This window comes from Haemaphysalis longicornis, unplaced genomic scaffold, assembly GCF_048455015.1.
Source record: "Haemaphysalis longicornis isolate Haplotype H1 unplaced genomic scaffold, Haemaphysalis longicornis Haplotype H1 scaffold_11, whole genome shotgun sequence".
Classification (NCBI taxonomy): Eukaryota; Metazoa; Arthropoda; class Arachnida; order Ixodida; family Ixodidae; genus Haemaphysalis; species Haemaphysalis longicornis.
In genome coordinates this window covers 75982946-76005249 of record NW_027526214.1, presented here as the reverse complement: position 1 = coordinate 76005249, position 22304 = coordinate 75982946, and the positions used below count along the sequence as shown (strand labels likewise).

General features: G+C 44.4%; 1 protein-coding gene across 1 annotated transcript; it reads right to left on the bottom strand.

The window, feature by feature from the left end:
* Nucleotides 1–18663: 18663 nt before the first annotated feature.
* LOC144160863 (uncharacterized) lies at nucleotides 18664–20496 on the bottom strand. Its single transcript, XM_077691986.1, has one exon. It carries the CDS (start codon nucleotides 20470–20472, stop codon nucleotides 18664–18666), a length of 1809 nt encoding a protein of 602 aa, XP_077548112.1. The 5' UTR covers nucleotides 20473–20496.
* Between the last annotated feature and the right edge of the window lie 1808 nt (nucleotides 20497–22304).

The window sequence follows — 22304 nt, the reverse complement described above, 5'->3', positions numbered from 1 at the left end:
ACGACTGTGTGGCAATGGAATTGCCGGGGATTCAGCCGTAAAAGGCCAGTGCTTCAGCAGCTCCTCGTTAATAAGGATCGTCCCGAGATTATGGCATTGCAAGAAGCTGGCCCTAAATCAAAACTGTCAGGCTACCGAACGTATACGAAAGAAAGCACAGACACGCATACAGTAACTCTAATAAAACGAAATGTAACTGCCGTGCTGCACGAGACTGGCGTTGACAGCATTGATCATGTTCTCGTCGAGATCGTGCCGCGTAAGAAAAAAGACCGCAGCCTTTTTGTACTCAATGTGTACAGTTCTCCGAAGCAGCGCAAAGTCGCGTTCGGAGTATTATTCATCAAGACCCGGAATATAGCCCAAAGAAATCCCCTCGTTATTGTGGGAGACTTCAATGCACACCACCCAGCGCGGGGATACAGGAAAGAAACAATTAAGGGACGCTCGCTATGGCAAGACATACAGCAGCAGAAACTCACCCTCCTTACTGACTCCTACTCACCAACCAGGAGAGGGAACAGCGTATCAGTCGACACGACACCGGACTTATCCCTGGTAAGCGAGGGTGTTGAAGCCACCTGGTGCAATACACAAGAAGACTTGGGAAGCGACCATAACATTATAGAAATGGTCATAGAAGGTGGACCCATCAGGCACAGGAAGCAAAAACACAGGCTAACAAACTGGGACGCTTTCCGGCAAAACAGAAGTGAGCCGAGTAAGATCTCAGATATAAGTGTCTGGGCCAAGGAGCTCTTACAAGACGTCGGAGACGCAACTGAAGAGATCCTGGACGAAGAGGAAATTGGAGTTTTCGATAAGCGGCTACTAAATCTCTGGAAACGAAAAAAACATTTGGAAGACGCAATCAAACGCTTCAAATTGGATAGATCGCTAAGGAAAAAGCTCGCCTTACTCAATAGGGACATAGAGCAACATGCGCTTAATCTCACGAAGCAGAACTGGGAGACCATTTGCAACCAGATGGAGGGAAGGCTAGGGGTAGCCGAGACCTGGCACCTGCTACGACACCTCATAAACCCGGAAGGTAGCAAAGCAGCCAACAGACAGCAAATAGAACGTCTGGTGCATCAATATGAAGGCACAGAAGAAGAACTGCTAGATGAACTCAAAGAACGCTACATCGGAGAAGCGGAAACAGAGTTTTTCCCGCCATATCAGGGCCTTGAAAACTCACTCCTGGACACCCCAATAACAATAGCCGAAATAAGAGCTGCAATCAATAAGCTAAAAACGGGATCGGCGGCTGGACCAGATAGAGTTACCAACAAGATGCTCAGGAACCTAGATGATGGGTCGGTGAGAAATCTCGCAACATATATGCAGGAATGCTGGAACACAGGCAGGGTTCCTCAAGAATGGAAACTGGCTCAGATCATCCTAATTCCAAAACCGGGTAAAAAATTAAGCCTTGAGAATCTGAGACCTATCTCGCTCACATCATGCGTAGGAAAGCTGATGGAGCATGTGGTGCAAACAAGACTGACAAACTACATGGATGATCACGATCTCTATCCGAACACCATGATAGGCTTCCGTCCACACTTGTCAACGTGTGACATTATGCTCCAACTAAAACATGATATTTTGGAAAACAAGACAAGGGATACCAGAGTGATCGTTGCGCTTGACGTTGCGAAGGCCTTTGACAACGTTAAACACGCTGCTATATTGAACAACCTCCAGTGCCTTAACGTGGGGGAGAAAATGTACAATTACATCAGGAATTTTCTCACTGACAGGAAAGCAAATATTTCGATTGGACAAAGCTCACTTCATGGTATAAGCCTTGGTAATAGAGGTACTCCTCAAGGGTCAGTTCTGTCACCCATTCTTTTTAACATCGCCATGATTGGACTCCCAGAACGTCTCGAGAAAATAGAAAATCTTAATCACAGCATATATGCGGACGACGTGACTCTTTGGATAGCAAGGGGCAACGACGGCCAAATAGAGGAAGCTTTGCAAACGGCAGTGGACGAAATTGAAGACTATCTCTCGGGAAAGGGCCTGAAATGCTCAGCGGAAAAGTCTGAACTTTTCGTCCTTCACACGCCAGGGTCAAGGACTAGTGACCGAAATCCGACTATCCAGATTAAAGCAGGTGGAAAGGAAATACAAAGAGTGCAAACCATCCGCATACTGGGCCTATGGCTTCAAGCCAGTGGCAGAAATAATGAGACAATAACTCGTCTAGACTGCAGTGCACAACAAACTAGTAGGCTCATTCGCAGAATTGCAAACAAGAACTCAGGCATGAAAGAAGCCAACCTCCTCAGACTTGTTCAAGCGTTCGTGATCAGCAGAATCACGTACGCAGTACCATATCTAAAGCTAACCAAGGACGAGAAGGACAAGCTAGACGCGCTCATTAGAAAAAGCACCAAAACTGCCCTAGGACTTCCCATATGTACCTCCACGGACAAGCTCATGAAGCTAGGCGTCTCCAACACCATAGACGAGCTGATCGAGGCGGCAAGAATTGCACAGCACCAAAGACTGTTGTCAACCAAGGCAGGCAGGCATATCTTGGGCAAACTCGGTTTCCCCCATGAAGCCACAGACGACCCGCAAGAGGATATTCCCCCGGACATCAGAAACAATATCCGAATTCCTCCCCTTCCAAAGAACATGAACCCAGCGTTCCATGAGGATAGGAGACAGAGCAGGGCTGAAGCGCTACAGAGAAAGTACGGAGAACGGTGCGATGTATTATACACTGATGCTGCGGAATACCATCGCAGAAGAGACAAGATTGCGGTTGCGTCCGATGAGAACATGGTCATACGCGCATGCTGCACGATCAGAAATAGATCTGTCACAACGGCGGAAGAAGTGGCTATAGCGCTGGCAGCTACGTTCAAAAATACCAAAGTAATTATCTGCGATTCCAAAAACGCCATAAACAATTATAACAGAGGACGAATATCAGCTGAGGCGGTCAGAATCCTTGCCAAAAACCCCATTGACCATCAGGTTTTACTAATCTGGACCCCGGCCCATCAGGCTCTCAGAGGCAATGAAGGAGCAAACGAGCTCGCCCGAGGACTCACTTTCCAGGCAGGCTCAGGGGCTCCTTCCACAGGACACATACTATCTGAAAAAGACAGGATGTTCACCTACCGAGAAATAACTGAATACTACAGGTTAACAAGAAAAGAATACCCGGATGCCGACCGCAAACTCAGCAAAAAGGAAGAGGCAATCTGGCGAAAATTACAGGTTGGAACCTACCCAAATCCGCTACTTCTTAGTAAACTCTACCCAAGTCAATTTGAACCCAAATGCAAACATTGCGACAGCCTGGCAAGCATGGTCCACATGATATGGACGTGCCCACAGATATCCGATGGCACACATACCATAGACACATGGGAGGCTCTGATGCTCAGCTCAGACCTAGAAGGCCAACGGACAATCATCAATCAAGCTCAGGCAGCCGCCAGGTCCCAAGGGATACTGGCCGACTCCTAGCAAGGGTATTAAAAACCCAGTGATTGATACTAAATAAAAGTTTTTTCATTCATTCATTCTTGTATTGTCATTTTATGAGCAAAAAAGAGCGGCATTCTGTGTAGAGACAATGTAACATTTTGGCGTATTTCAAGCACCACAAGAGCTGTTGCTCCACAACCTATTCAACAATCATAGATTGGCCGAAAACACGCGTGAGCAATATCTTAAAATAGCCATGAAACATTAAAAATAAAAATTCAACCAAAACACAAAGCACGTTTCTTATTCATGGTAGAGAAAGAAAATTTGTTCACGGTGTGAAAAAAGTTTAATGTGCTTTAGTAAGAAAGAGTCCCTATTGCATGTATCTGTAACCATTACCTCATTAATAACGTTTGAAGGAATTCTTGTATCCATAAAAAACTGGCAAAAATCAATTCTAGTACGCGCAAAGTGCCAGAAAGCGAGAACGTCCGGTATGTAGAGTTGTACAAGGGGAGTGCGCGATTCGCGGCCTGGATGCCGCTGGCAGCCGAACGAGGAGACCAGGTTCTATGGAGGTACAGTGTGGTCTACAGAGCCTCAGGATTGGTCCGTTCCTAGGGACAAAGCTATAAAGACGCACTCATGGTATGAATGCATTTGCTTGTGGCGGTTGGGCTGCAGCCCTCTCCGTGATAGTGCGTGCAGACGATAATTATGTTTCTTCGAACCCATGCAGGATTCTTTTGTGAGGGCTGTCCTGTTTTTTTTTCCTGCTTCGCCAAATTCAAATTGCGAAAAGCTTTCCCGTAGGGGAAAACCGTCGCGAGCGGCTGGTTAGCATGGAAAGTCCCTGTTTTTCTCCCCAATACGGTGAGAGCAAGAGAGAAGAAAAAGAGTCCAGCACCGGAAGACACGTGGTGTCAATGTAAAGAAGCTTGAGGCCATATCCTTAAATGCTTGCGGTGTAAATGTTTGAATTACAAACACACGCCGAAGCAAACGCACGCAATAGAGCAACGTTCAATTTATAATGATTTTTATTCAATTTTCAGCGGATAAAGAGATCAAAGGAGGTGGAGTTTCTAAAAAAAACACAGATAAACGCAATAACGTTCAATAACCGCCTAAAATTAAATTTTTGTTTCCAAATCAGTGTTTACTTGCAACGTTCTGCACAGCGCTCATTTTAAAAAATCACGCCCATTTGCGCACTGTGCAAGCAGTGTTTCTCGAGTAAATAACCTATATTATTAATCAGAAGAATACAGCAAGAACTAACAATCGTCGAGAAATACCTGATATCGAAAGGGACTTTTTTGAAGAAAAAAATTCTGCGATTAGAATACGAAGCCTGACAATTTGAAATCTACATTTTTCGAAAAGGGAGTGTTTCGAATAGCGGAGTATGAACTAGAGTTGCCACATGCTCTCAAAGGACCCGATGAGGTGCGCAAGATGTTAACGCAGTATTTATGTTTTACGGGGAATGCTTCCGTTATGGGAAACCAATTTTCAGCGATTTTCTAGTTTTTCAATATATATATTTATATATATATATATATATATATATATATATATATATATATATATATATATATATATATATATATATAGCGAATCAGAATAGGAAATGAGGGACTCGTAGAAATAACACAGAAATAAGGATTGGCAGTCAAGAAGACCTCGGAAAGCAAAGGGGAGGTTGTGGTAGGCCATTGAAACAGATCAAGAATTTGGAAAGAAAGAAAGAAAGCGAAGAAAAAATGCCCGCCAGGTGGGATCCGAACCCACGACCTCCAGAATACCGGTCTGGTGCGATATATGTGTGTGTAAGGTTAGTAGAGACAGAGACAAACGAGAAAGACAGAAAATAAAAATAAGTTTACTGACGTTTCAGGGAGAGGACTCCCTTTCTTCAGAGTACAAAATAAGTTCGTTTCAGAGCTATATATACAGAAAATGTAGCAAGCGCCAGGCGCCTGTATCTGTGTTTCTTGTCTCTCTTGTCCCGTCTAGTTTGCGCCACGTTTTTTTAACTTTGTTTGAGCAAGGTAAGAGGAGGGAGAGTTTGTACAAATGGATTCATGGTTGGTGGGTAGCAAAAGAATGAAGGGAGAGCGGGAAAATTAATTACAACAAGGATAATAAGAACACACAGTCACGCGGTACGAACTTGGAAAAAAAAAGAGAGAGAAGAACCAAACACAGAGAAAAAAAAAACATAATTAAAAAATAAAAATAATAATAAATAACAAGGTAATTTTCCTCCCCGGTGGCAACGGGGGTCAAAGAGGGGTCAAAACAAGATAGGCCCATGCCCGTGTTTGACATGGGCAAAAAGATTAGTCACGCGGAACGAAGACGTTCCAAAGAAGATATGCACACAAAGGGCGAACATCTGCCCATTCACACCCGTTCTAGGAATCCAAGTAAGGTCATTGAAACAAGAGACACGTGGCTCTTGTTGGTGGGAGGCGGGGGTCGCGCCCAAAAGCAGTAGCACAGGCAGTTTCGACAGGAAAGAGTGTACATTGGTATACAAAGAGCGAAAAAAAATAATAAAACATAACCAGGTAATTTTCCCCTCCCTTGTGGCAACGGGGGTGAAAGAGGGGTCAAAACAAGATATGCCCATTCACGTGTTTGACATGGGCAAAAAGATTAGTCACGCGGAACAAGGAAACGAAGATATGCAAATGCACACAAAGGATGAACATCTGCCCATACACACCCGTTCTAAGAATCCCGGTAAGGTAATTGAAACGTGAGACACGTGGCTTCTGTTGGTGGGAGGCGGGGGTCGCGCCCAAAAGCAGTAGGATAGGTAGTTTCGACTCGAAATGAGTGTACATTGATAGGGGAAAAAGACAAGGTCAATCAAGTCATGAGAAAAAAAAAAAAACAGGCAGGTGCACGCGTATGACGCGGCAGCAAGTGGTATTCATCCTCCCGGCGCATGGTGCCAGTGTAGGGAATGCCGAGGCGGTCAGCAACGAATATTAGAAAACAACAATACAAAAAAGAAAGAGGACACGAAAACAATCACACGCTCGCGTTCACAAATTAATTGCAAGGTGCGAATATCAAAGCTAAAAATGGTACTGCAGCCTTCTACCCAGAACACAATGTCCAGACTTGTTCATCAAATTTGCTTTAGTGAAGCCATTGTGCTAAAAAACGTCGTGGTAGCACGAAACTATACCCAACTACGAGAGCTCGCCAACTAATGGGAGAATATTATTGAGGGAAAGAAATGAACAGGCATAACACTAGCCTGAGAAAAGCAGCCGAAATTTTAATCGGAGGAAAGACAGGTTAATTTCCCATAACTTTCATTTATGCCAAACGACGCTTATTTAAACTTATAGATAAGGTAAGACTCACGAACCTAGCGATCGTGATGCGTTTTAAAACTAGATTCAAGAATTGTGGCCTTCAGTTGTTCAAAAGAATGACCAGGAGTGTTAACATGCTTTGATAGAGGCAAAGCAGGGCAGGTTTTTGCATGGGAGCGGTGATTGTTAAACCTCAAACGAAAGGGTGTTTCAGTCTGGCCAATGTATTGTTTGCCGCAGAGGGTGCATTCCAGCAGGTATACGACGTTGGCGGAATCACAGTTAAAGTTCCCTTTTACATTAACATAATAGTTTGAAGCTGTGCTGGCGGCGCGCTGTGTGGTGGTCATTTGTGGGCATACCTTACACCGTGGTTTGTTACAGGGCATGCAACCAGTAGTCTGTGGTCGGCTGATGCTGGATTTAGTGAGAACATCGCCCAAATTTTTGCTGCGTCTATAAACAACACGTGGTGGCTCGGGGAATATTCTCTTTAGGCGTTCACTTTGAGCGAGGATATTGTGATGTTTCCTTAGTATGGAAGCAACTTTCGGAGAAGAGGCCGAATGGGTCAAAACGAGGTTGGTTTGTTGATTGGGTTTTGGAGCTTTTTTTCGGAGAATTTCCGTGCGGTTCAACTGGTTAGCTCGTGTAATCGCGTCATCGATCACCTACTCTGGGTATTTTTGATTTAAAAGTGCGGTTTTAAGTTCTCTGCAGTTAGAATCGAAATCCGCCTGGCTTGTGCAGATTCGCCTAAAACGGTGAGATTGGCTGTAAGGTATTGCAGTCTTGCAGTGCCTGACATGGCTGCTGTGGAAGTGCGAATACTGGCGCGTGTCCGTAGGTTTCCTGTAGAGATTAGTCTGAAGTCTGCCCTGAGAAACTGTGACAGTAACATCCAGGAAATTTATGCTGTGCGTAGACTAGGAATGAGACACGCGAGAACGTGTGTCTCTGTCTCTACTAACTTTATTTTTTCGCATTCTGTGTGAGTTTTTTATTCCATATATATATATATATATATATATATATATATATATATATATATATATATATATATATATATATATATATATATATATTTGCGCAAGGGTTCATTGCGGGGTGAAGGCACAATTTTAACGTCAGAATAAAAAACTTAAACAATTGATTCATCTGTTTCAGCTTCTTGAGGTAAGATGGATTGTGGGGCAATGAAGGCTGCTCTGATTTTATAGCATTGGTGCAAGTGATTTTGGTGGAATACATGCGAGATGATTTTGCTTATTCCTTGCAAAACTGAGGAAATCGCTAAAATACAGTATATAACACTGTAATAACAACTCTAAAAAGCTAAAATAAAATAAAGGCTTTTTGGTCTTCCTGGTGTTTTTACCAGCTGTGGTGACTAATAGACAAAAGTTTTATTCTGATGAAAATGTCCACTCGAAACACCTTAACGTTACTTGAATTCAGCGTACAAGCAGTGGAATATTTTAAAACTAAGTGAAACCTCATCTACGTAGGGCTAATAAACGATGTGGCGCTAATAGGTCAGTACAATATATCGCAGTCATAACAACAATGGCTTGTGATGTTTGACTGCGAATCTGTTGTTGTGGGTAATGTGCGCGGTGTTCGGCGTCATCAGAAACGCCCGGGTCATAGTTACTCTCACCATTTTCCGCCCACGCGAGAACGCGCATAACGAGGAAAGCCCAATGTAGTCCAGGCTTGTGCGTGGCCTTCGCAAAAAATTTAGTGCACTTCCACTCTGTCCAGTAACGCTGCGGAGCCGAGCCTCAACGTGAGCTTTGAGTGGGTCGTAGTCCAAGGGGTGCATGAAGCAAAACACGTATGTTAGTAATTTGCGATCGAGCGTTGTTCCTGGTTAATTACTTGAAAGAACTTTTCATAGGCTAGAGTTTTGCTCACGTGGACAAGCATGGTACTGTCCGTTTCCCTCCCGTGGCATCTCATATGTATTAACAGCGGGCGAAAATTGCCCATTATTTAGCATTTTACAGTGAACCATGCAATTTCCAGACGCAGTTCGCGGTCCCTTCCGGGGACGCACTTCCCGCCGCCGGCGTAGAAGCTCACCGACGATAGAACCCACGAGTAAGTGCTGCCCCAGCGCACTGCAGCCATCAGGACTGAGTGCTTAACTGCGAGTTACGCAACCGGTCGTGCGCATCTGAAGCAGGTGTGGTGGAACGCCCACATGCGATCTCAGTCAATTCTTATGGAGAAATGAGTGACGCAAGTGGTGGAACTCTGTCATTTGCCGCGGATGCTAAACGAGCTGCCCGAATAGCTGCGCCCAAATATTTCGTTAGGGAATATCGTAATGAGCAGGCAGTTTTTAAACGAAATATAAGCCGTCTTGTGTTGAAATATGAAGGCCCTAGAACATTTCTTATTTTGTATGATTTTTTTACGCCCCGAGGGTGTGGCGCGCAGTTTTACGATTCCGGGGATTTCAGTGGGCCCCGCTACGTGGAGCTACGCTCGATAGTGATTCATGTCTACATCGCTCTGTGTCCGGAGACGATCTGCTGGGTCCTAGCCATTTACAGCTTTGGTGTAAACATACCAAGAAAACAGCTCACGTGCGTCCGTGCCTCCAAGCTTGAGTACAATACAGCTCGCGCTACATCAGCCTTGATCGCAAAGACGGTTGGTGCTGGATGTAGCACTTACTGACGCGTTCCACTTTGGGGGAAAAAGCGAAAGGCGGAACACAAAACGATCCGGGCCTCCAGTCTTGCATGCCGAAGAGGACAGCATAGATGTATATGATGACGGCAACTACTACAAAAGTGAAAAGCGGCTACAAACATGTATAAATTTTTTTTAAACGTAATGGAAGGCGTCGTGGTGTGCCTAAAGTGCTTACATATGAAAGCTCTCTTCCGTTTTTTTATGGTTCAGGAGTCGCACTACTTAGTGCAAGCTTCAAAATTCTTATAGGCCATCGCTTCGATTGATTGATTGATTGATTGATGGGTAAACGCGCCGAAGCAAGGCAGGCGATGAGGTTCGCTGTAGTGGAGCACTCCGGGTTAATTTTGACCACCTGGGGACCTTTAACGTGTGCCGAAATCTAGTACACTTGGGCATTTTTGCTTTTAGCGTCCATCAGGAAAGCGGCAGCTGCGGCCGGGGATCGAACCGGCGACCTCGTGCTCAGCAACAAAACGCCTTAGCCACTGAGCCAGCGCGGCGCGTCGGCCATCGCTTCAGTCGAAGTAATAACTTATGAGGATGTAAGCAAGTGCCGCCTTAGAAACTTGCCATTCAAAAATTGTCAAAATTTGGTCGCAGCTTTAGGCAGTTATGAATAATTAAATTTTTTACACTCTTTCAAATATCTGATTTTGTGCTAGACATAAGTAAGTTGTTTAAATGCATGAATCACTTACTCATAACTGCCAAGGCAGGCTGCGCCTTAGAAACTTCCCATCCAAAATTGTTAAAAATTAGCGTGAGCTTTAACCAGTCATGAGTGATTATATTTGTCCCGCTATATAAAATATATGATTTCGTGCAAGAGATAAAGGTGGTGTCTAAATGTATTACCTCCTACTTATGCCTGCCAATGAAGACGCGCTGCTTTAAAAGCGTTACTCACTGCGTCCGGTTCACTTTCACCGTCCACTTCACAACGACAAGGTTGATAGTGGCCAGTTCAACAAACCTATCAACTGAATAAAGGCTCCGCATATGCACGGCTTGTGTAAGCTTCCAGTGTTGTCTATGAACGCCAGAAATCGTCGACAATGTTAAAACTGCGTTTCCGAAAACATTCGATATTTCTCGCCATGGCCGAGGAGATGATGAAGCTCATGATGCTCTGTATAGCTTCCTTTGTAATGCGAGTATCTTTGACATCGCCTCAGTAATAACCCGCTTGAGAGCCAGCTAGCCCCAGAAGTTTTCCTTTCATTTTACTTATGTGCTAAGACTCGTATGTTACACGCAAGCTTTCCTTCAAATCTGCAATTATTCTTCTCCCATTCTAGCCTTTTCGTAACCTATACTATGTTCCGATTTCTTTTCCTTGAAAGATAAAGCTCAGAGCTTCTGGAAGATGGTCGCCTATTTTCCTGAGGAGTTGGGTGAACATCATTTCCCGCAGTGAAATTACGGTTCATGCTTTTCGGTTTCCTCCAACAACCTTGGCACGAGTATTCCTGCAACTGATCGCCAAGAAGCATCTTTTGCAAAAACCTCGTATGGACATGAAAATCTTAAACGGCACTTATGATATTCGTAAAAATTTTCCCCGTGATCTTTTACCCTCATTTCTGGACACCGGTGTATCAGCTTGGATCTCTGGCGTATTCTTGTATCGTATTTCGTTACTATTTATTAACCACGCCAATCATTGTCCTGCACTTCAAGAATGCATACTTTTCTCCCAAACGTTCTGATTCTTTTTGTGTATTCCCGGACCACGCTTTTGAGATATCTCAAATTTTGGTTGTCCATTTCTAGCTATGAACTTTCTTGAGTATGATAACACCATCTCTTGGTCAGCGATATTCCAATTTCCCAGGAGGCCCATAAACAGACACTGGACAGTGCGTCGTTTTTACTTTATTATGAGATCCTAATTCAAGTCGACCTACTGTCATCTGGTACAATTGTAGATGAACTTAATAAGTTACTTGAAACAAAAATATTACGTTACAAAAAAGCGAATGCCGGAACTTTACGGCCAACCTGAATTCCTATCCTTCTTCAATTTTTTTGTATGCTCTTTATATCCCTTATCTACAGGACTAAGGTGCTGCAATTTTTTTATTTTCCTCATGAATTCTTGAGCAGGCATAGTCTTTACTATTAGTAGGAGAGATACCTAAATTTTCTTACCATTGGTGCAGCTTCTCCAAGAGACACCAATGGGGTAGGAGGTTCATTAATAAAACAGAAGTTTCGACTTCAATTAGACTTTAAGTTTCAACTTTTCTCCGATAAAATGAGCTACCATAAAAAGTCTTAACTAAGCAGTTACCAGTGAGCTCCTGCCAGCCATATTTGTTATTTTGTAGAAATGTAGCACCTCCATAAATTTCTCCAGCGGGCCAACTTTTGCTTCCAGTTCGTGCCGCCTACAACGAACCCTGCCGCAAAACGTTTTGTCTCCAAGCCTTCTATCTAGTGTTGCAATGAACAGCGAAAATGCATGCGAAAAATAAACACTGCTTTAAATCTTTATTTTAGCTACAGGGTTTTCGCACTATAGTAGCGCTAACAAATTTTTACCTTCCTCTCAACGTACATTTCCGGCTGCAGCTGTACAAAGTTTAAGCATAATCTATCGTGGTCTGTAAGAGTACATCATGCCTCTGTATCCAATATTGGTAATCATAATAAAAAATTTTGAGCCATTGAAACATTTGTTTATTATGTTAAAACAGGTTGAATATCCCTTACTTGCCTGCCTAGCCCCAATCTATTGTCACGTAAGTACGGCAGACCCCTCCATAGACTATTGTATTTCAGCTCTTAAGAGTGCATTTGAAGACTCTGTACCCATAAAAATACTCTATTTAATATGAGTGGTCATATATCTGGTCTCCTTCATATATTTAAAGCAGCTTTATCTTGCTGTTGCGAAAAAATCCCCGTTACGGCTTCTTTTCTTTTTTTGTTTTGTGGCTTGATCGAATCAGTTGGGTCTTTTGGTTCTCCCGTCAGGCCGGCCTGCCGTGCTCAATTTTTTTCGCTTTTATCATCGTCCTACAGTAAGATTTTCTTCGGATTTCTGGTTTAGCTACTCCAAATGTAGTTACACATGAATTTGCAGCTCAGTTCTCCCGCACGCTACAAGGTGCTACCATGCGCCTTTTCTTTAAATTTCTTTTGGGTAACTCATTAAATCTGTAGTGCTGCTTTCCTATTTTAAAATTTCCCTTTTTCTGCAATTATATTACCTTGCCTGTGTTTAGTAATTTCGTTTAAATTTTCTATATTGTAACTATAGTATATTTAAATCGCACCCTGAATTTTTTGTAAAAAGTAGGGGTTTATGAGCAGTTTAATCTAGAATTTGTTGGAAGGAACCAATTCACATTCAAAAATTTTTTTTGTCTGCATGTATATTTACTTGGTTAGTTGTAAAAGGGTCGAAAGTTGGGCAAGTTGGTATTGACGCATCTTAAAAATCCAACTGCGCGCAAATTAACGAGGACGTGAACACACTGAAGACCACAAGCGCAGCTCTGCGCTTGTGGTGTCTTTGTGTGTTCACGTCCTCGTTAATTTCCGCGCAGTTGGATTTCTAAGATGCGTCAATACTTGGTTAGGTTTGGCTCTTTCAATGCGGGCTTTTGTTGAGCTGCGGCTAAATTATAACAATTTTCTGAAAACCTTTTTATACTCTTGATGAGTTGTTCAATTCTTTCGCGTTTGTTCACTTTGTTTGAAAACAGATATATTTCAATTAATTACCTGCAATTTGAGGCTGCGCTGAAATATTAGTCTATAATATTTACCACTGATAACTACTGATCATTTACTTTAAAAAGTCGAACTGCCTTCGTCGGTAGTGCTTTTTCAAAAGATAAAAGTTATTTTTTGATAGTGCCCTTTTCATTTTTCAGGGTACAGTGCATGCTGTTTCTGTACATTTAGCCTTTCATAAACCAATTCAGGTAAAGGGGTGTATCTGATGTACTGTATTTTCGCTCGTTTTATAGGAATTTGTACCTCGCCGTAATTCTCAGTCTTTACAGCGGCAAGATGATGTTTAAACAAGTTTAAAATACATTTATTTATTTATTTATTTTTAACATAGCTACATTCGCCAAAAGCCTTTTTATACGTACGAGTTGTACAGGAAAACAATCACAAATATTTACAAGCACAGCATGATGGTAACAAGGAAAAAATTGCAAAGAAAAAACAGCGGTAACAACCGACGATAGAGGTACATTCAATAACAAAACGAGAGAGAGCTGGAAAAACACGTTTCAGAACATTTACCTATGCTCAGGTGCTGCCAGGAATCCGCATACAGAGATTAGAGTAGAAACAGTGGAAACATCAATAGTAGCAGATAACACACGAAACAAAAAATCTGATTCAAGTCATATTGTGCTCATGTGCAAGTGTGCATGAGCCCAGGGGAAAACATTTCAGTGGCGGCAACAACAGTTATGGTAGGCATTCCCCTATAATACTCTATAGCACTCGTTACCCAGGTTAAATTCGCGTATACATCCGGGCATTGGATCCGAGCTTTCTTGTCTCCTAAAAGTACCACCTCTCTCCATTAGTGTTTGCTATGAAAATGACGGTTACGGAGGCTCACTGCGTGTCATTCTTTCCTCTAACCTGATCATCATTGCCAGACCAAAAAAAATAGGCACCCCGCAGCAGTGTATTTTCCACTAGTATGCTTTTTACCCACAATGTTATTTGCCGAACAATTTACCCTTTGCGAAAGTCGTATCTTTTGTGCAAAATGATTTCCTCGTTTGAGGTATGACGAGGCTTTTCCTTCCTCTGTTAAGTACTATTTGTTTACAGAGTGGCTATATGTATACATAAATGAGCGTTGGGTTTTTTAATTCCGGAGAAGTGTTCCTTTGAATGCCTGAAATCTGTTTTCTTGTATGGAGTATCCCTAAACTGTTTTGTGTGCTCGTATGCTTGTTAGCATTATAACACCAACCTTAGCCGCATGAATTTTTCCCTTTAATGGATTTTCTCATTTTATATGCAACGCATCTCATTCACCCGCCTTGTCCCTGCATCCGGCGTTGTCGTCGTCGGCGTCCACTTCTCCCTCATTCTCCTGGCAGCGCCAGCTGCGCTCTCCGCACTCATCCCCTCTCCTCTCCGATAGCGAACACTCTCTCGCGAGGGGCATTGGATTGAATTCGATTGAATTGGATTGGCTTGGCTTGGCTTGGCTTTGATTGGATTGGATTTGGATTTGATTGGAATAAAGTGGATTGTGTTGGATTGTGTTGCGTCATAGCCGCCGCAGACGCCCTGGCGCCGGCGCGTCCCCTCAACGTTATGCGCGCTATAAAACGCGGTGCCTGCACCGCTCCGCTGCATCGTTCCAGTGCCGTTCCTCCGCTGTCCAACGCTGCAACGTGAACCCCCTATGCGTCGCATGTACACAGGGGTTCGCGCGAGGGGAGGTGGGAGTTGTTCTGTAAAAAGCGCGCTGCAGAGATAGCACGTCGCCTGCCATTTGTCTCTTGTGCGTTCCTATCTGCGACCGGGTTCTCGGATTTTTCACACCGTATATAGTAACTCGGACACTTGTTTAATCTTTTAAACCTCGTAGCTATCGCTGCTGTGGCTGCTGCCTATTCGATGATCTGAGGTGCTTATGTCACGCAATACAGCTACAGCCCGAGCAACACGTAGCCTTCTCACCGACTCCACCGGATATTCCGTAACATGTACCTTGTCTATATAAAGGCCTGTTTAAACCGCACTACGTATTTCTTGAAATTTGTGCGCTACTTCGACGTTAATTGGTTCACCGAACCCCCAATATTACGTGTTAACTTTCAAAACTGTCTTCTTCCCAAGGCTTATTCGCTCCTAACACTCAACCAAAATGCATAGGCAGACCAGGACCAATAGGCAGACCACGAGATCAAAGAAAAGAATGCGTTTGCTAACAGTTAAATTATGTCTCGCCCTCTCCTCTGCAACCCGTTCATTACGCCGGCCATTGTGACAACTGATCCCGTGTCGTTATTTGTGTTCCACACCATCTTTTCTTGCCTGGTATAACTACGCTTTATGTCTTGCCAGTGAGCGTTATAAGCACAACCTTAACTTTGGGGTACTTAACCCCTTATTGTTTATAAATATCTGTCTCTGCCATGTCCATGTTATATTCATCGATCATGATGAGCACTTGCTTCGGCTACTTTAGAAGCAGAGTTGTTTTGCCACCTTCACTTCACTTCACTTCACTTTATTTCCTTAAAGACCCCCGAGGGGGTATTACATAAGGGGTGGGTTAACAAATAAAGTTTTTTTTTATTATTGACAGGGGTTTTCATTGCGAAATATGTGCAGACAGTTGGTCGAAAAATGTTGCTGGACAGGAAATGGCCACGACGTCGTGGGGAAGATCATTCCAGTCGTATGCAGTCCGTAAAAAAAGGACATAGAAAAAGTGGTCGTTCTAATACGTGGACGGGCAACTTGAAGTGGATGACGAGTGCGGTGAGATATGCGGGCTGGTGGAATGATGTAGGGATGACGGAAAGGGCTATGAAAAATTTTCTGAAACAGGCAGAGGCTGGAAATGCGACGGCGGACGTCAAGGTTTAAAAGAGCAGATTCTTTTTTGAGGGATGACACGCTAATATTATACGCATATGAAGAATGAATGAACCTAGTAGCACGGTTTTGAACTGCTTCAAGTGAGTCGATGAGATATGCTTGGTGTGGGTTCCAGATTGCAGACGCATATTCCAATTTAGAGCGGATAAGGGATTTGTACGCCTGCAGCTTGACATTCTGGGGGGCGTGGCGAAGGTGACGTTTCAGAAAACCTAAAGATTTGTTTGCAGACGATATAATGTTAGTAACATGCAGACGCCAGTTAAGATCATTGCATAGGGTGACACCGAGATACTTATATGATTGCACGTGTTCGAGGGCGACGTTAGCGATTGTGTAAGGGAACAAAGAGGGGTTGCGACGGCGGTGGAAAGACTGTTTTACATTTGTCGGGGTTAAGTTTCATAAGCCAGGTGTCACACCATTCCTGCACGTGGTTAAGGTCATCTTGAATAGCGGTTTGATCTGTCGGGTTAGTGATTGAGCGATAGATTACACAGTCGTCAGCAAACAAACGGATACTAGAGGAGACATACGAAGCTAGGTCATTAATGTAAATTAAGAAGAGAAGGGGACCGAGAACGGAGCCTTGTGGGACACCTGATGTTACTGGAAGGGGGTTAGAGGGCACTTCATCGAGTGAAACAAACTGGGAGCGGTTAGTTAGAAATTCCTCAATCCAAGTTAAAATATCAGTGTGTATATTTAAAGATCTAAGTTTCATTAGCAGTCTCTTATGAGGTACCTTGTCGAACGCTTTTGAGAAATCCAGAAATATTACGTCAGTCGGTAGGTTAGTATCGAGACTTGTGTGCAGATCCTGGACAAAAAGGGCTAATTGGGTTTCGCAAGAGTAGCCCTTACGGAACCCGTGCTGGGCAGGATGGAAGAAGTTATTGGCGTCAAGAAAGTGAATGATTTGGGAGTAGATGACGTGTTCCATGATTTTACAGGGTACGCTTGTAAGAGAGATTGGGCGATAATTAAGGGGGCTGTCTTTGTTACCTGATTTAAAGACCGGAGTGACCTTCCCCACCTTCCAGTCGTCTGGTAAGTGGCCTGTGCAAAGTGACTGTGAGAATAACAATGACAAAATTACTGAAGAAATAGATTTCGTGTTTTTAAGAATTTTAGAATTGATTTCGTCCACACCTGCTGAAGAAGACAGTTTCAATTTTTCGATAACAGACAATACACCCGATGGAACAAATGTGATAGGCGACATATTAGACAGGATACAGTTCGGTAACGCAGGAAACGGTATATGGGTTTCGTTGGTAAAAACAGATGAAAAGGCAGCATTGAACAATTCAGCACTGTCAGCAGGACTCATATCATCGCCAGCTTCATTTTTCAATGTAACAGTGCGGGATTCCTGCGGATTAATGATTTGCCAAAATTTTCTGGGGTTATTGGTTAGAATCTTGGGCAAGTCTGTGTGAAAAAACGAGTGTTTCGCGCTGCGTATGGCGAGCAAATATGCTTTTTTGGCTGCGTAGTATTTATCCCAATTATGAGCTATAGGTTTTATCTTGGCAGCCCGAAATAATCGTTTCTTCTTATTGTCTAGTTTTTTCAGGGTTTTTGTGAACCGTGGTTTCTGACAAGATGCGCGAAATGTGGTTTTCGGTATGTACTTTCTTGCCAATTCTGCTATTTTGTTTTTGAAAATCGTCCAGTTGTCCTCTATTGATCTGTTCCAAAAGTCTGCTTCGAAGTCCGGAAAGAAATTTAGAAGTTCGTTATTTATTGCCTCGTAGTTTCCTTTATCGTACAGACTGATAGTTTTAGCATGAGGCTTGCGGGACAACTGGTCGAAATTCCAGACTGAGTGTATGACCTTGTGATCGCTGATTTCACGAAGGTATGTAAGTGAAGATAAACTGTCAGGTTGCGTTGTTAGTATCAAGTCTAGTATGTTGGCTGAGTTGTTTGTCACGCGGGTTGGCTCCGATACCAGCTGGGTGAGATTAAAGTTCAAGCAGATATTTATGAATTCTTTTGTTTCAGTACTGCTCCCTGTCAAAGCGACTTGGTCTTTCCAGTCAATATCGGGATAGTTAAAATCGCCAAAAAGCAGGACATGCGCGTTGGGTTGTTTAACAGCGAGGTAATTCAATATGTCGTTAAGTTTCTCTGGAAAATCTGGGCTGCTTTGTGGGGGCCGATAGCACACTCCAAGCAGCAGAGTTAGTGGCGTAGAACGAATACGAAGCCATAGTATTTCTATGTCAGATGTAATATCAACAACTGAGCACGATAGTGACTTGCTAGTGGCGATTAAAACACCTCCCCCTCGAGCCCCTTTGCGGTCGTTCCGAAAAACGTCAAAATTCGGGAGATCAGCCAGGATTTCTTTGTCCGTAACGTCACTTGACAGCCACGTTTCGGTTAGAACGAGTATATTGCTGTCGGATGACAAAACAAGATTAGATATTTGCTCGCGCTTAGAAAGAAAACTGCGGGCGTTAGTGTAGATTACGGAAGTGGAAATATTTGGACGTAATCGATTGCATGGGCGGTGTGACGGTTGGCGGTGCTTGTTGGATTGCTACGTGATTTCTTTGACGGTTTGTGACATTTCATCGAAGACGTACCGCTTTGAGCCAAGCAGCGACGTTTTGTAAGGGCATGAAAAAGCGGTAGATTTGCTTCTAGCGAAGGCAATGAGGTGTTTCCGTGAATTTTGGACCGAACGAGAGAAATCCTGCCCTATTGAGTAAGTTGTGCCTTTTAGTTTTTTGCCGTTAGACAGGATTGTTTCTTTAGTTTTAAAGGATGTAAATTTTACAATGACCGGGCGGTTCTGGCCAGGCTTGTGACGGCCGAGCCTATGTGCCCTTTCAAGTTCTTTCGGGTCAATTTCAACGTTTAAGTGTTCGCTGCAGAGGCTCATAATTAGTTCTTCGGACTCAGAGAAAGTTTCAGAATGGTTAGTATCTGGAAGACCATAGAATATTAGGTTGTTCCGTCGCGAGCGGTTTTCCGCATCGTCAAACCGGGCCTCCAGCGTTTGAATGTGACGAGCTGTGGCGCCTGCACCGGTCTCTAACGCCGTTATTTGTGTTTGAACGGTTGAAAGGCTTTGGTAGTGTTTTTCGAGCTGCGTTATTCTATTACTTAGGTCACTGATGGTTTTTTCCGTAGTATGCAGTTGCGTTTTTAGGTCTTGCACCTCGGAGAGAAGCGTAGCCTGCCCAGCAGATATTTTTTTTAGCTCATCGAGAATAACGGCACTATCATCAAGAGGCCCTGGATTGCTTTCAATGTCCCCAGACAGTAATATCAATAAACAATGTATGACATCAATGCATTCGAAGGCCATGCATACACAACACTGCGGGCTCGGCAGCTGTACCAGACAGTAATTGCTTGATTTTTTAGAAAACAGAGAGCTTTGTCTACTAACCTGCATGACGAACAAGAGCGGGTTAGATGACTGTTCCGTGGCGCAGCCACCGAGCCCACAGAGCGGCGCGCCGGGATGTTGCCGCTTTATAGCTGCTGCTGATGTCGCTGAAGATGGGATTTCCGATGTCTGCAGGATCCATACTTCCTCGGGCGGGGGCGCCGCTTGACAGGCCAGAGTGTTGGGGTTGGAGGCGCATTGGGTACTGGTACCCGCGCTGGTGTCGAGCCACAAAGGCTCGCGGGCTGCTGGTCCGTCAGTCGCGGCAACGAGTGAAGCCGAGGAGAGTACGTGGATGACGAACGTAGCATACACCTGCATGACGAACAAGAGCGGGTTAGATGACTGTTCCGTGGCGCAGCCACCGAGCCCACAGAGCGGCGCGCCGGGATGTTGCCGCTTTATAGCTGCTGCTGATGTCGCTGAAGATGGGATTTCCGATGTCTGCAGGATCCATACTTCCTCGGGCGGGGGCGCCGCTTGACAGGCCAGAGTGTTGGGGTTGGAGGCGCATTGGGTACTGGTACCCGCGCTGGTGTCGAGCCACAAAGGCTCGCGGGCTGCTGGTCCGTCAGTCGCGGCAACGAGTGAAGCCGAGGAGAGTACGTGGATGACGAACGTAGCATACACCTGCATGACGAACAAGAGCGGGTTAGATGACTGTTCCGTGGCGCAGCCACCGAGCCCACAGAGCGGCGCGCCGGGATGTTGCCGCTTTATAGCTGCTGCTGATGTCGCTGAAGATGGGATTTCCGATGTCTGCAGGATCCATACTTCCTCGGGCGGGGGCGCCGCTTGACAGGCCAGAGTGTTGGGGTTGGAGGCGCATTGGGTACTGGTAGCCGCGCTGGTGTCGAGCCACAAAGGCTCGCGGGCTGCTGGTCCGTCAGTCGCGGCAACGAGTGAAGCCGAGGAGAGTACGTGGATGACGAACGTAGCATACACCTGCATGACGAACAAGAGCGGGTTAGATGACTGTTCCGTGGCGCAGCCACCGAGCCCACCAGAGCGCCGAGCCCACCGGCGCTCTGTCGGCAACTGTTCTCTAATTTTTTTGCCTCGCCTACGACGGTTGATCTTCGACGTCGCACTTGGCACCCTCGGAAAGGAGTCGCAAACTGTCGGCATCCTTAATGAGCATAGATGCCCTCTACCCTCTACCCTCTCTCTTTCGCATCTGGTATAAGACGGATTTAATACGCTTGCTAATTTGCCTACGCCATTGTTACCGGGTATGCCTTCCTAAAACGCTTGCTTATAATTGCTTTAAATTTTCTTCATATGCCTCTTGATTCATCGGTTATAAAATTAAAGTATTTCGTCAGCCCTCATTTTTATTTTTGTGTTAAATTCACAAACCACTCCAGGCCCGAATTCAGCTCATATAACCGGCGTATAAAATCCTGCCCTTGCGCTCCTGTGTCGACTTGGACCTTTTTCCCTGTGAGTGGCATACACCCTCCCGCTATATGAGTAAAAGGCATTGCGTTGTCTTGGCCGTGATTCACCAGCCAAGAAAGACAAAATATTTGGCTAATTTTCACGCGCGTTTGCGCCACGTTGAATAATTATAGGTATGGGAGTGGACACAACGCTTGACCCGAGCACCCTTATTAGGTGGTTCAAAGCATTGTAAATAAGTTCCAATGTCCCGGGAAGAAGCTCCAAAAGGTGCCCTTCCATTTTTTTCAAGTTCAGGCCTAGGGCCTTCTTTGGCAAACATGCAGGTTTCTTCAGGCATTCCGGTTTAATATGGTAACATCAGTGGGATATGTTCGGTCAGTATTCTGCTTTTTTTAACCATGGGAAAATTTTCTACGGGCATCCATGCAGAGCCTTTAACTTCTGCTGTCGCAGCCAACACGTACGGTAGTGGTGCTGATTCGTAACAATTTACCTGACCCCCCATAAAGCTGAGGGTACAAAGTTTTCTGATACGGGAAGGCTCGCAACGGCTCCCAAACTTAACGGGCGGCACATGCCACGTGTGTTACCCGGAGCAACCTCCGCGGCGGCGGCTGGTTAGCAGCACTAGCCTAACGCAGGCGTTCGTAGACGTACACACGTGTGTTCACGGAAAATAAATACATGTAATACACTCTCCAGCTTTCATAGAACGGATGCCTAAGGTCGCCTTATCGAAAGTATTTTAGCAATTTTATGCGCAAGTCAATGCTCCGAGAAACCACCTAAATAGTAAAAAAAAATCAACACTTGAACGCCTGCGGTGCAATTGGCTGTGTGCCTCTTATTCCATCGCATGAGAACAATGTGTCGAAAAATAAATTAAAGCAGAGAATTTACTACACTACTCGTGTATGAGATCTACGGTTTGATAAAGCAATCATACTCCCAGTTCTGCACACCCTCGACGCCACCAAAAACTCCTGTTGAAGTACTTAAGCTCCACGCGCAACCCACGTTTTTGTGGGATGAAGAATAGCTGGCTTGGGGTGCCATTCCTCACACAAAGCTTGGGGTGCCATTCCTCGATACCTCACGTGAGAGAAGTCCATTTCCACAAAAAAATGAAATCTGGTGGGTACTTTGTGGGCTCAATAGGTCTGGTTATACGTTGGTACCAGGCACAACAAAGAGAGAGAGTCAGTTACATTTACAAGAGAAAAAAACTCATACCCTTAGGAATTATGAACACCAACACGAAATCTAAAGGACAACAAAGACCCATTCTAGACAGGTGTCGTACACCGGGGACAGAAATCAGGAAAAGTCGACTGCTCTTGTACAACACATTTACAATTATCCAGTTTTTCAAAGTGAAC